Source organism: Penicillium citrinum (assembly GCF_028827155.1).
Source record: "Penicillium citrinum strain IBT 23319 chromosome Unknown utg000004l:1.0-2404223.0:1.0-2405248.0, whole genome shotgun sequence".
NCBI lineage: Eukaryota > Fungi > Ascomycota > Eurotiomycetes > Eurotiales > Aspergillaceae > Penicillium > Penicillium citrinum.
In genome coordinates this window covers 179,500-192,982 of record NW_026622689.1, presented here as the reverse complement: position 1 = coordinate 192,982, position 13,483 = coordinate 179,500, and the positions used below count along the sequence as shown (strand labels likewise).

The window sequence follows — 13,483 nt, the reverse complement described above, 5'->3', positions numbered from 1 at the left end:
ACTATAATCCTCTATACTTCCGTCTTGGTATGTAAATCTACTTTGTGGTTGGAATGACGCAGGAAGGAGCTACCCGCCTTCTTCCTTTTCGCTCTTTCCTGTTTTGCCTCCAGACCACGTGAGTTGCCAACTACTTCTTCCTCTTCTCTTCTCTTCTTCATTTTTCTTCTTCTTCTACTTCTCTTCATCCCTTTGATTCTTTCACATCGCCATCATGTTCGTCCCTAATGACTTCGACGATTTTCCCACTCCGGTGGAGTCTCCGCATCACTCCCACTCGATCGCCCCGATCCCCACAGTCATCCCGGGAGGTAGCGTGATCTTCCAGGAGCTGGGCACCACTGGTCAACGAACTCTCTGGTACTAAGACCTATCTCCATAATGATCAAATCTCTAGCCTTGAGCTTCTGCTGAATTCTCAATCTTACAGGGTTGTCACAGCGTTGATGGGAATCTCCTCGCTGGTCTTCTACAGTCTCGCCGCACGCGCCCCGCTGGTAGGATCTCCGCATCTCCACCGTACAGCTCCTGCGCTAACCCCACACCATGTCTATAGTCCAAGCGGATCTTCCACGTTCTGTCTTCGTTCATCACAACTATTTCCTTCATCACCTACTTGGCACTTGCGAGTGGTCAAGGTATCAATGTTGCCTGGTCTCCAATTCACAACCACCACAAGCATGTTCCCAACACCGACGACGAATTCTTCCGCGACGTTCTCTGGCTGCGTTACGTGAACTGGGCCATATCTACTCCTCTCCTTTTGATTAATCTCGCCCTTGTCAGTGGTCTTCCTGGTGCTCATCTGGCCCCGGCTATTTTGTCTCACTGGGTCATGCTGGCCGCGGGTCTCCTGGGTACCTACGATGGCCACACTCGGACCCGTTGGGTGTGGTTGACCATCAGCTGCTTGTCTTATCTCTCAACTCTACACCATGCCGGATTCCATGCTCATCGGGCCAGCTCAAGCCAGGAAGCTCAGGTCAAACGGTTCTTTGGAGCCATTTCCGGCTTAGTCTTTGTCGTGTTTGCCTTGTACCCAATGTATGTTGGCCATTTGATATACCCACTGAAAAATATCCATACTGATTGAATTTTCCCAGTGTGATTGCCTCCGGCCCCCTTGCTCTCAAGGTCAGCGTCGACGCCGAGACAATTCTATTCGCTGCACATGACATTCTTACGCAGGGAATTGTCGGCTATTGGCTCCTCTTGTCTCTTGACAACTCCACAGGCCTGTAAGTAACCCCCTTTCCCCTTCAGCACATCCTCATTCTGACGGTTTTAGTAATATCCATGTCAATGGTTTCTGGGCCAATGGTGTCGCGGAGGGTGTCATTCGTCTTCCCGAGGAAGAGGAGGGTGCTTAAACGACTCCTCTTGGAGTTAGCTGCCACATTCATTTTCGGGAGTACGTGCGTTGCAAGACAAGCGAAGCATTCAACGCAGGAGATATGCAAATAGTTTCAAGGAGGTTTTCGGTGTTTCTTTCTCTTTTTCTGAATTAAAAGCCTCAATCGATGTATCAAAATGCCCTTACGACCTACGCCAAATTGTCAATTGATGTTATAGGTTTTATACTATTTGAGCATCAGTCTATTCTAATATGATCATCTGAAGAACTGCATGTGCTTACCTGCTCCTAGAAATATCTCCCCATCGGTAGAATGAAAGCATGCCGTAGTTGCTAAAATTGGAAATGATACGCCTCGTCCAGGGCTTTCATCTAGGGCTTGTCCATGCGCTGCCGCTACTACTATCTTTCCTATGCTACGATGCCCCTTCGGACTATTTTACGCAGTGTACCAAGACTTCGGTATTGAATTTCAAAGTCCCCAGCGTAGATTCAATGTTCTTTTAATTATGACTTCTTGAAGAACCCGAAGTAGTACGAACTCGGAGATATCATCTACTGAGTGGAGGGAAGAAGTTGGTGGATGATCATCGTTCCGGATATCTTGGAGATGCTGGGACTGGACGTACATGATTCTATTCGCTAAAGCTAGTAGCTGTGATACCTTTCAGACCCAATGCGATTCCTTAAAATAACTGTAATGCGGTGCCTGAATGGTGTGTATCATCGTTATCACTCCTGACTAGACTTGTTACTACCTCGGTATCTTGTTGAGAGAATGTCTATAAGGAATATTGTTTGATGAAAATGTGCTGGAACGGAGTAGATTATTTTGAACAGGTCTATGGTACATGCAATATAATTACAAATGCCTTCCTAGAAGACATTATACATCCAACTTGGCCACGACATCTTCACACCGATCACAAATCTTGTCCGTCTCTTCAGTCTCGGGGACGGCATATCGCCAACAACGTGGGCATTTGGAGGCTTGTGGTGCGTAAACGTAAACCATACCCTCGTGGCCGTTGGGGGAGCACGTTTGTTGGTATTGCCATTCTGCCTCGGCGATATCAGTGGGAACGGGCTCGTCGAATTTGCTAATTGTCACGGAAGATACGACGAAGAGGTCAGGTAGTTCGGAGAGATATTGTTGGAAAATGGTGGTGCCTTCGCGTGGTAGAGAGATGTGGACGAATGATTGGAGGGATGAACCTAGTTGTTTCTTGCTGCGAGCTTCTTCTTGTAGGGATTTGATGACGGCGTGGACAGCGGTGATCTCTTTATAGCTGGTTTCTAGAGCTGGATCTTGCCATTGTGTGGCGGGGCTGGCGGCGATACGCTGTAAGGGGTGACCGCTGTGAGACTTGATGGTTTCTGGAGTATGCTCCCACGTCTCTTCGACGAGGAGGGGAGTGATGGGTCCAAGGACTTCTTGGAGATGGGTTAAGATGTAGAATAAGGTTGTCTGGGCGGCACGTCGGCTGAGACTGTTCTCGCCTAGGGTGTACAGTCGGTCCTTGATGGCTTCCATGTAGAAGGCAGAAAACTCGAGGTTGGCCCAGCGATTCAGGATGGTGACAGCCTTGTAGAATTCGAAGTTGTCGTATGAGTTTTGAGAAGCGATTACCATGTCGGAGAGATGCTTCAATGCAATGCGGTCCACTTGTTGCAGCTGTTCATATGCCACGGCATCTTTCGGGGAGAAGTCACCAAGGGCGCCCAGAAGTAACTTGAAGGTAACCCGGAATTTGTGCAGACTGGTGTGGACACCTTGTAGAACTTGTTTCCCAATCACAACTTCGTGGGTATAGTCGCTGCCAGCAGCCCACAGCCGGAGAGCATCCGGACCCAAGGCGTCGTAAGAAGGCCCTTGATTTTCATCTTGCTTCTTGCCCTTGCCCTTACGAGGCTTCAGGGGTGGTAACAAGGTGCCATCCATAATAGTCTGGGGAGCAATGACATTACCAATAGACTTGCTCATCTTACGCCCGTCCTCGTCCAAGGTGAATCCATGGGTGATCAAGTTGCGGAAAGGAGCACGAGTTTCTGTTTTCCCTGAAGCAAGCTGATGCGCAGTGTAGGTAAGAAGACCTGACTGGAACCAGCCACGGTGCTGGTCAGTTCCTTCGAGATAGACATCTGCAGGATGACTTCTGCCTTCGGTGGGCACATCAATCTCCGACCAACTAGTGCCACTATCAAACCAGACATCCATGGTATCAGTGCCACGCTTATAGCCGCTAGAGTCTTCCCGCAATGATTGTGGAACCCATGCAGCATCATCCGCATCATCAGTCCACCAGGCATCGACACCGCGCTCCTTGATGGTTTGCATGATATGCGACACACTTTCCTTGGTCAACACTGCCTCGCCACTAGACCGGTGGTAGAGAGCGGGAATAGGAACACCCCAGGCTCGCTGCCTTGAAATACACCATTCGCTACGGTTCTTGATGAAGTTCTGAAGCCGAGATTTGCCGGTCTCAGGAACGAATCGAACATCTTCCAGTGATTGTAGCGCGTTCTTGCGGATGTCGCCGACATCAGTAAACCATTGCTCAGTTGCCCGGATAATTATGGGTTGCTTAGATCGCCAGTCGTAGGGGTATTTGTGCTCGTATTGGTGCTGAGCAAGGAGCTGATTGCGCTCTTTAGCATATTCCAACACAGCCTCATTTCCCTCGCCCAGGACGAATTTTCCACTAAGACGACTAGGATCCTGCGGCATGGCCTTGTCGGTAAACCTGCCTTCGTCGCTGACGGGTGCAAAGACCTCAATACCACGCGCAAGGCAGGCTTCGTAGTCATCCATACCATGACCAGGGGCGCAGTGAACAAGACCAGAACCAGAGTCAGCAGTAACGAAGTCGGCGGTAATGATCGGTTGAGCCTCGGCTTCGGGGCCTCTGCAGAGAGGTCGGTAGGTGGCCTTCTCGGCGAGTTCAGATCCCATAACATTTGGAAGAATGACGCGCAAATCTTCTTTCAACATCTTCTGCATATATTCAATTCGAGATTGCGCAACAAGCAGACAACCGTGTGTCTCCGAATCCGCAATCACATATTGTAAATCATGACTGACTGCAATCGCAGCATTCGCAGGTAATGTCCAGGGGGTTGTTGTCCAAATGACGACGCTGATTTCCTTCCCATTGAGTAGAGGATTTTTGCCAATGCTCTCAGGGATTTTCTCAAGAGGGAATTTAATCAAAGCCGCAGTCGAAACATGATCATCTTTATATTCGAGTTCGGCCTCCGCTAGTGCCGTCCCAGTTGATGGAGACCAATATACCGGCTTAAACTTGCGATAGATCAGACCATGGTCAACCATTTCACGGAAAATGCCTAATTGACGCATTTCAAATTCTCGGTCCATTGTCTTCCAGTGGTTCTCCCAGTCTGCCATTACTCCGAAGCCCTTGAATCCTTTCATTTGTTCCTTCACCGTCTGTCGCGCAAGAGTTCTCGCAGCTTTCCGAATAACAGCAGCTCCGACTGAATTGTCCAGAGCACCTGAGTCACGCAGTCCTTGTAGTGCTTTCAGCTCAATTGGCAGGCCATGGCAATCCCAGCCAGGTACATATCGTACTTGCTTTCCCCGACTCAATTGTACCCGGTTGATGATATCCTTTGTGATTTTATTCAACGCATGTCCAACATGCAATTCACCATTCGCGTAGGGAGGACCATCATGTAAGACGAAGGGGTTGGTCGCTGGTCGTTCGCGACGTTGCCAGGCATACAGGTCATCGGTGCATCGTTTCAAGTATTTTGTTCGGTCGGTTGGTGACACGCGAGGAGGGAAACTTGACTTGGGAAGCTTCAGTGTCGATGTCCAGGATCGAGGGAGCGATCGCCCTGGTTGGTGCATTCTCCCAGCATAACCTCTCCTCAAAGCGAGAAGGTTGTGGAAGTTTGAAGTCGTCAACGTTCAAAAAGAAGCGCGGCGGCGGAGAAAGTCAGGCGGGATACCCGCCGGTATCTAAATTACATACTTTACGGTGAGTTTGTGTGGAGAATATTGTAATAATACGAGATATCATGAAATCTAAATACCATACAATGAAGTGTACAGAAAAAAAAAGAAAAACCTTCAACGCGTCCAAACTGGTAAGGTTCATCACGTCGTGTCGCATAAAGTGAAGAGTGTCTTCAGTAGACTGTAAGACAGCTGACCGCACCATTCTTCAATACCTCAAAGAGGAGCCCGGGGAATCCAAAGAGTTCCGTGTTGCCTAGGCCACTTTCGTGTCCATCTGTGGTTGAGCGTTGCCCTTTGGCTGTGGTTTCTTCCCAGCCTCCAAGGAACTCGACGCTACTCTCGGGGCTATCACCCCAGCCACGGTTCAGAACCATAGGTCGTTGTGTGGCCTGCTCCTCTGCAGGACTAGAGTAAGACCCCTTCCAAACCCCACGTAGTCGCTCGGCGATCTCATCATACGATGACTCGGCATTAAGTCCATCGCTGTTGGGATCCAGATGAATCGTCCATCGGCTGCGACGATGTCGATTAAATGGGTACGACCCAGGTACATTCCCGTGCAAAATGATCTTGGTGACGACCAACTGGGACGAGAGAACAGATGGTGCCGTGGGGTCTGGTAATCCCGATGCCGGGAAAGCAGGGCCAGGAGTAGAAGGGTGCGATATGAATGCATCGAATCCATGATGGAAATAGTTGAAGAAGCTTTCCGCAGGCATTGAACTTGGGTCGCTCACTTGTCCTGCCGATGCCTCTTCGTCAGAATCATCTGTGATGCTATTGCTGGAAGAATGATCAGTATCTGGTAAGTCGAGTCCTCTCCCTGGTGAAAGGCTTGGATTTAATGGATCTGCGCCGGCGGTACCCGTAGCACGATGAATAGATATGCGGCGATCATGTTTACGATAGATAGCGTCTGGAGGCCCAAACTCGGCTATCAAATCTTGCGGAGTAGTCTCCCCGAGATGAATAGATACCGGGGGACCCATTCGTCGGGATACTTCAAGTTTCCCAGCACCGAGAATATGAAATTCTTCGATTTCATCGGCAAAGGAATCCCGGGTTTTGCTAACCACCGCCGATGCGCGTGGGTATTGAGGTGGTTGCGTGAACAGCTTTGCACTGACCTCGGGCCATGAAGACCCCTGGAAAATAGCCATGGATGTTGCTGGCTGTGCTGCCGATGATGAAAGTAATGCTACGAAATCACATTGTTCGGACCAAGCCGAGTGTTGCAGCGGAAATGAAAAGGCAACACCAGGATACGAGAGGACATATGTGCCATAAGGTGCCTTATCTGTCGGAGATATATATTCACCGGGGTAAGATGGGCCAAAAAGTCTATTGTAGACATGTCGGAAGCTGGGCCCTTGGGAAGATGTCGGCTGCTCCGTTGACTTGCCACCTTTCATAACATCTTGATTCTTATACACCAAGTTTACTCGCGAGAAATCTAGCACCTCGATCAGTCGTAGTCGCTGATCTGGACCATCGAACCGCAGGCGAAGTCCATTTGACGGTAACTGTAGAACTACCGGATTTCGCAAGGGATCCGTAGAAGAGTAAGCAAGATCGATCGCGGGATAAGTCTGAGGATGTGATTTGACTCGAGTCAACACATTATGTAGAGAAGCACCGAGGGCTATATGTCACTGTTAGCTTGTTGTTACATGCCATCCCCTCCCCACGTTGCAGATCATCAGGAACATACTAATAAAACCCAGGCCTTTGCCCGGAAAGATCTGAACTGGAGTCGACCTGGCAGTCATGATGCCAGAATAATAATTTCGAAACTCACCATCCGTCGGAAAAATGAAAAGAATCAATCAAAGAGAAACAAAGTGCACCTTTTCGTAGTTTGGCAAGTCGAAGAGGGGAATGACGCGGGGATCATGTGATCACATGGGTGGGGGGCGTGACCAGACCACGTGACCTTTGTTTATGTTTTGCCCGAAAGGATCCACCGACCTCACCTCGTCTCATATGCACGCAGGCCCATCTTTGCAGTTTCTTACCACCGCATTTAGTGAGGGTTAGTTTCTGGGAGAAGAATTAACTTCATTATGGTCGGCCCAGCTCGGCCCGCTTCTGCGATTCCCGCAAGAAGATCAAATTTACGACAACCTACGCGACGAGCAGGTTCCGCAGTTCCAGAGCGACATGCTTCACCCGCAGTATCAACAAAGACTGCGATTTCCGCACCCTCAAATACACGAGCTACAAAAGCAAGCCCCGAACAACCGTCGAATACTGCTGGGAAGAGGAAGGAAAGGGATTATGAGCGGGAAATCAACGAAGATACTAGTATTCATGTGGTAGTACGATGTCGCGGGCGCAATGAGCGCGAAGTTAAGGAAAACAGTGGAGTCGTCCTGTCGACTCCCGAGGGTGTTAATGGCAAAACGGTTGATTTGTCGATGGGACCAAATGCACTCTCAAATAAAACATATGCTTTTGATAAGGTGTTTTCTCCCGCCGCCGATCAAACAAGGGTATTTGAAGATACTGTACTGCCGATTGTTCACGAGGTATGCCGTCCCTTAGAATGGTTCTCATTTGTTTTTGGATCTTGAATAAACAACGGAGTGCTGACGCTTTATACAGATGCTTGCTGGCTTCAACTGTACTATCTTCGCATACGGCCAAACGGGAACGGGAAAAACATATACCATGTCAGGAGATATGACGGATACGCTGGGTATATTGTCCGATGATGCTGGTATTATCCCGCGTACGCTCTATTCGCTTTTCCACAAACTCGAGGATACCGAAAGCACGGTGAAATGCTCCTTCATTGAATTATATAACGAGGACCTTCGTGATCTTCTGTCCGCGGAGGAGAATACAAAACTGAAGATCTTTGAGAATGAAAAGAAGGGACATGCTGCAACCGTGGTACAGGGAATGGAGGAGACCTATATTGACTCTGCTTCAAGTGGTATCAAGCTTCTGCAGCTCGGTAGCCACAAGCGCCAAGTGGCCGCGACTAAATGCAACGACCTCAGTTCACGCAGTCATACCATCTTCACCATCACAGTCCTGACAAAGCGCACGACAGAGTCAGGCGAGGATTATATTAGCTCTGGCAAGCTCAACCTGGTCGATCTGGCTGGAAGCGAGAACATCGGACGAAGTGGCGCCGAGAATAAGCGAGCAGCAGAGGCTGGATTGATCAACAAGAGTTTGTTGACGTTGGGGCGTGTGATCAACGCCTTGGTTGACAAGGGCTCTCACATCCCCTATCGCGAGTCAAAGCTAACTCGCTTGCTGCAAGACTCGCTCGGTGGCCGTACGAAGACTTGTATTATTGCTACTGTATCGCCCTCGAAGAGCAACCTGGAGGAGACTATTTCAACTTTGGACTATGCTTTCCGCGCGAAGAACATCCGCAATAAACCCCAGATCAATTCTATCATATCTAAGAACAAACTTCTCCGGGACATTGGCATGGAGATTGAGAGGCTCAAGAGCGAGCTTATTGCTACCCGTCATCGCAATGGTGTTTATATGACACCTGAAGCGTATGAGGAGATGACAATGGAAAGTGAATCACGACGGATCGTGAACGAAGAACAACGAGCCAAAATCGAATCGATGGAGTCTAGTCTCCGCCACAAGGTACAGGAGCTGTTTACTCTGACCAGCAACTTCAACACCTTGAAGCAGGACAACGAGGCAACCATTGGCAGACTCCGCAGCACAAGAGCTGACCTAGAACACACAGAAGTGAACCTGAAGGACACGTCAGAAAAGTTAGACGAGGAGACTGCTGTGCGCAAAGCTCACCAGGAAACCGAATCAAGGCTGCGTGAAATTGGCGCCGAAATTCTGACTACGCTTGACCATACAGTGGCAGATGTGAATGGACTCCACGCGAAGCTGGATCGTAAAGACATTCTTGAAAGCGATAACCGTCAAGTTTGGCAGGCCTCCACGGGCGAAGTTTCCACTGTGACCGAGCAAATCGATACTCGCATGGAGGATTTCCAGACACGACACAGCGAACTTTTGGAAAACCTCTCAACCAGAATCAACCAATTTGTCGAAGGCGAACTGAGCAACGTCGAGTCAACACGCTCTCAACTCCAGGAGTTTGCTGCTTCTTTTGACAAGGTTGAGGCACAGGCAAAGACTCAGACATCGAGTGCACGCGACGAAATGAATGATGTACTCGAGGAGATCAAAGTTCTTCGTGAGGATGTCAAGAAGAAGGTCGGGGAAGGACTCAATGGTCTCTCTGCTGCCGCTGCGAGGATCTCGAAAGAGGTCATTGGCGAGTTCAGCGAGTTTCACTCAGAGCTTCATTCATCCTATAGTGAGCTTGGTAAAGATTTGAAAGGCATGTTTGAAAACATGACCTCGCATATTGATCAACAAAAATCCGAGATCAATAAATTGCGCCTTGAGCTCCAGCAGGCTAATCGCCAGTCTGTGGAAGCAAACCGCAAGGCTTCATCAAATATCGCTCATGCCATTGAAGAAGAACATGCGACCGCGCAAGCTGAACGGGAAAACCTTATGGCACAAATCAGACATCTGTTGGACGAGTCTAGCCAAAAGCAATCCAATCGCCTCAAGGGCAAGTTCGACACAGTGCGAACTGAGTTGACGACCTCAGGGGACTCTCTCGAGCATGCCACCGCACAGTATGACCGCAGTGTTGACGAGTGGATCTTCAAGGAGGAGCAATTTGCAAAGGATGTCACTGCTTCTCGCGATGACATTAAGACGAAAATGCAAAATGACTGGGAGGTAAGCATATCTCTTGCTTATTTGTTTGGATAATTATGCTGACCACATTAGACCTTCGATCAACGAAATGCCTCAATCCAGAGGGCGACAGAGTCGGTGCACCAGGAGACTGTTCGTATCGTTGATGCTCAAATGAGTGACATGAGCACTCAGATGGAAGCCCTTGATGACTTTGTTGCCAAGGCTCGGTCTCACAATGGCCGTTTCCATGAGGCGCAACTGGCTAGCTTGAATGCCATTGCCAACAATGTTCATGAATCACGTTCTGCCGTTGATGGCAAACTAAACGACTTCAATGAAAGTGTCGAGAGTCTCCAAGAAGACATGAATGTACGCACAAATGAACTGCAGCAGACAACCGCACCTTTGCAGGAGGAGGTTCGCCAGCCTCTCAATGAATTGCGAGAGAATCTGCAGAGTCATCCCATGCAGGAATATCTGCCAACGGGCGTGACTCCTCAGAAACGTCGTTATGATTACCCTTCTACCTTACCACGCACGGAACCGCATGACGGACTCCGTTCTCGCCACCGCACATCCAAACAATTTACCGCCTTGCCTTTCAATGGAGAAGTTGAGCAACCCCCCCGCAGCCAGCTCTCCTGAATCCTCGCCCGCCAAACCATCTTACGTCTATAGCGATGCAGCGGAAGAGGTAGGGACTCAGCCTCCTCCCCCATCTCTCAATCCACCTTCCAACACTGGCCTTAGGGAAGTCGATTTAAACGTCGCCAGACAAGTCGGGGGTGAAGGGGAGGGTGACTCTTCTGGGAAACCTGAAACACCTGCCCAAAACGCCTCTGTGGATTTGGACGAGACACCCGAGAAGGAAGATTCAGAGCCACCGCTGAAAAAACGTCGCTCATCTTCAAACACCACCAGTGCCATTGTCGAGAGTAAACTTCCGCACAAAATGCTCTCAAAGAAAATGGCAGGCATGATGGAGGGCCGAGAGAATGTGCCTCTATCTGGAATTGCTGGTCGAAGAAACTACAGAAATGGCTCGCACTAGAAGAGTCTATACCCCCCTTTGCATTCATTTCACTTTACTTTGTTTCTCTTCATGTGACAACTTGATACCCTAATCATTTGGAGTTCCCTGGACCGGAGTTCGGCTTGAGAAAACTCGGGATTGCCATTCAGGCTTATGGTAGATGGTCTTACTTCATAATAATACATTTTCATCCTGTTTTATCCACTTAACTATTATCACTAGCATACGCGGTTTAGCAGCTCAAGTAGAGCAGAATTGATAAGCTGGAGGTTGACTTTCCAACGATACCCCAGCGATAGGAATACACCCGTCTGCAGCCCCCCTCTGGTATAATTCTTGCTGATCTTCCATTTGCAAAGTCTCACCACTGAGTTGTCTCGATTCTTCCCAATCTGGTGGAATCGCATCACACTTATGCTGGCCGTAGGCAGGTGGTGCATTTTCATTCTCTTGGAAGCATTCCATATCCTGCCCGTGGATTGCTCCATTGTCTCCAATGACTGCAGGTGTCATATAAATCGAGAAAGGGATCGTCTCATCAATCTAAGATCGTCAGTTGGTCGGTGTTTCTCTTCGTGTATAACAAAGCCAAAGACGAGTTCGATAACTTACAATTATTGGCGTACCCGTCTCGGTATTTTCGAAATGTGCTTTCATGGCAAGTTCATGAGATATCTTGATAACTCTCGTTGAAATAGACTGTGAGGCAAGATCAAAATCTGCTGGCAATTGTACCGGAAAATCGAGACTCCATTCTGCAGCTCGACTCTCTTCGTCTCCGTCTGCGGCTAACGCTTCGGCGATGTTGTGTTCGGACTCGAAGATTGTAGAGTTGCGGGATGTTGTTACTGTGAGAATATTGTGCATTGCCGATTCAGCTGCCGTTGCGTCTACTCGGATATTGTGTTTTTCTAAGACGGACAATGTGATGGTGTTGGGTTTTAGGTTCTTTGTTAGAGGCGAGAAGAAGCATTTCACGGGGAATTTGCTTCCGAAGGGGATATTCGAGTCGGGAATTGTGATGCAGTATTGGATTTCATGGTCTGATTGTCTTTCGATGGTCTATATGGACGCAGAGATCTGTTAGAACTGCCCATGCTAGCTTGAGAGAGGGGACGGACCGTAGAAATGAAGGATATTTGATGATCAGCCCATGGATCAGGGGATTGGTAGATGCGAAGGTCCCGAGAGATTATCGAGTTGCCTCTGAATCTGCGCTCGATAATGGCTTGAATGTGATATGTGTGGTATGAGTGTTGTAGACCAGTGATGGTCTCCAACATTTGTCCGGAAAGAGGAATACTGAAGGGGAATTGGTAGTCTCCTGCGGTAAGTTGGAAGGAGTTCAGCTTTTTGGATGAGCCGATAGGTTGTCCTGAGATGGAGGTTATGTATTCACGGCCATTTTGCATGAGGAACTCGTCTCGAGGGCTGCCGAGTAGTTAGTTAACTGGAAGTAGGTAAATTAGTAGAGGATTGATTCGAAATCGTACATCTTCAGTAGCCCTAGCAGCTGCACTTTGATACACTTGAATGAGCTTCTATGAGGTAAATTCAGGTGGAATGTTCCATTGATGCATGTTGGACTTGATTCTCGGAGAAAAATGCATGATTGGTCGAGTCTAGATAGTAATGTTAGATTATTCCGGGTTAGACAATGCAAGGGCAACGTTACCACATACTTTAGATCGTAAGTTTCCCAGCTCTGGTTAAACATTTTGGAATGACGATACTAGCTTGTTCACGTAGCTTGACGTAGAGAGTCCTCTTGAGCAAGCTTCCTTTTCTTTAAATATAAAATCACTATGGCGTGTATTGCGGTATCCTTCCTGATCTGTATCGGGGCTTACAAGCTCAGTTGACGTCGTCACGGCTGATCCTCGGGCTGAACCGGCGATTTAGATCTTGGCAGTATCTTGGGGAGCCAGAATTCACATTTAGGAATAGCCTCAAGGGTAACAGTTAAGGTGGGTTCCATGAAATGTGAGATATTCCGCGCTTGTACATGCTAAATAGAAGTCTGGGTGGTGAACGTATAGATCACGCGCACTAACAACGAATAAACCCTGAATCACAAACTCCGACTGATGCAGTCTAATATTAATTTTTTTTCAGCATGTTAAAATGTCTATTATGATGAATTTTACAGCGTTGCCACTAACTTCATCCATTTTGAAGCCTGAAAGATTTCGCAAATTGAAGATATCAAAAAGTGCTGCCCGACTTGCCTTTCTGGGCGAACTTCCTCTTTGGGTAACCCGCCGAAGCGGCGAGTTTCCTTTTTTGCCGCGAAACTCCGCGATGAGGTGGAATTGACTCCAAATGTGCAACTTCAAAGCAGATTAGAACCTCATTTGGTGCGATGGAATTAACATTTTTAGTTGGACAGGATGGCCAA

General features: G+C 48.4%; 5 protein-coding genes across 5 annotated transcripts; 2 read left to right on the top strand and 3 right to left on the bottom strand.

The window, feature by feature from the left end:
* Positions 1 to 214: 214 nt before the first annotated feature.
* On the top strand, positions 215 to 1,370 carry N7469_005035 (opsin family protein; the record flags this gene model as incomplete). The annotated part of the gene is made up of 5 exons (XM_056643955.1): positions 215 to 360; positions 431 to 497; positions 557 to 1,044; positions 1,104 to 1,238; positions 1,289 to 1,370. The coding sequence occupies 5 exons, from the start codon at positions 215 to 217 to the stop codon at positions 1,368 to 1,370; spliced, it is 918 nt and encodes a 305-aa protein (XP_056500769.1).
* An 870-nt stretch (positions 1,371 to 2,240) lies between these two features.
* Positions 2,241 to 5,228, bottom strand: N7469_005034 (isoleucine--tRNA ligase ISM1; the record flags this gene model as incomplete). The annotated part of the gene is made up of 1 exon (XM_056643954.1): positions 2,241 to 5,228. The coding sequence occupies one exon, from the start codon at positions 5,226 to 5,228 to the stop codon at positions 2,241 to 2,243; it is 2,988 nt and encodes a 995-aa protein (XP_056500768.1).
* Positions 5,229 to 5,509: 281 nt separating this feature from the next.
* Positions 5,510 to 7,108, bottom strand: N7469_005033 (UPF0183 domain protein; the record flags this gene model as incomplete). The annotated part of the gene is made up of 2 exons (XM_056643953.1): positions 5,510 to 6,981; positions 7,051 to 7,108. 2 exons carry the CDS (start codon positions 7,106 to 7,108, stop codon positions 5,510 to 5,512), a joined length of 1,530 nt encoding a protein of 509 aa, XP_056500767.1.
* A 294-nt stretch (positions 7,109 to 7,402) lies between these two features.
* On the top strand, positions 7,403 to 11,103 carry N7469_005032 (putative kinesin family protein (BimC); the record flags this gene model as incomplete). The annotated part of the gene is made up of 4 exons (XM_056643952.1): positions 7,403 to 7,867; positions 7,944 to 10,091; positions 10,143 to 10,611; positions 10,685 to 11,103. 4 exons carry the CDS (start codon positions 7,403 to 7,405, stop codon positions 11,101 to 11,103), a joined length of 3,501 nt encoding a protein of 1,166 aa, XP_056500766.1.
* A 222-nt stretch (positions 11,104 to 11,325) lies between these two features.
* Positions 11,326 to 12,802, bottom strand: N7469_005031 (arrestin C-terminal domain-containing protein; the record flags this gene model as incomplete). Its single annotated transcript, XM_056643951.1, has 4 exons — positions 11,326 to 11,628; positions 11,698 to 12,147; positions 12,207 to 12,516; positions 12,768 to 12,802. The coding sequence occupies 4 exons, from the start codon at positions 12,800 to 12,802 to the stop codon at positions 11,326 to 11,328; spliced, it is 1,098 nt and encodes a 365-aa protein (XP_056500765.1).
* Between the last annotated feature and the right edge of the window lie 681 nt (positions 12,803 to 13,483).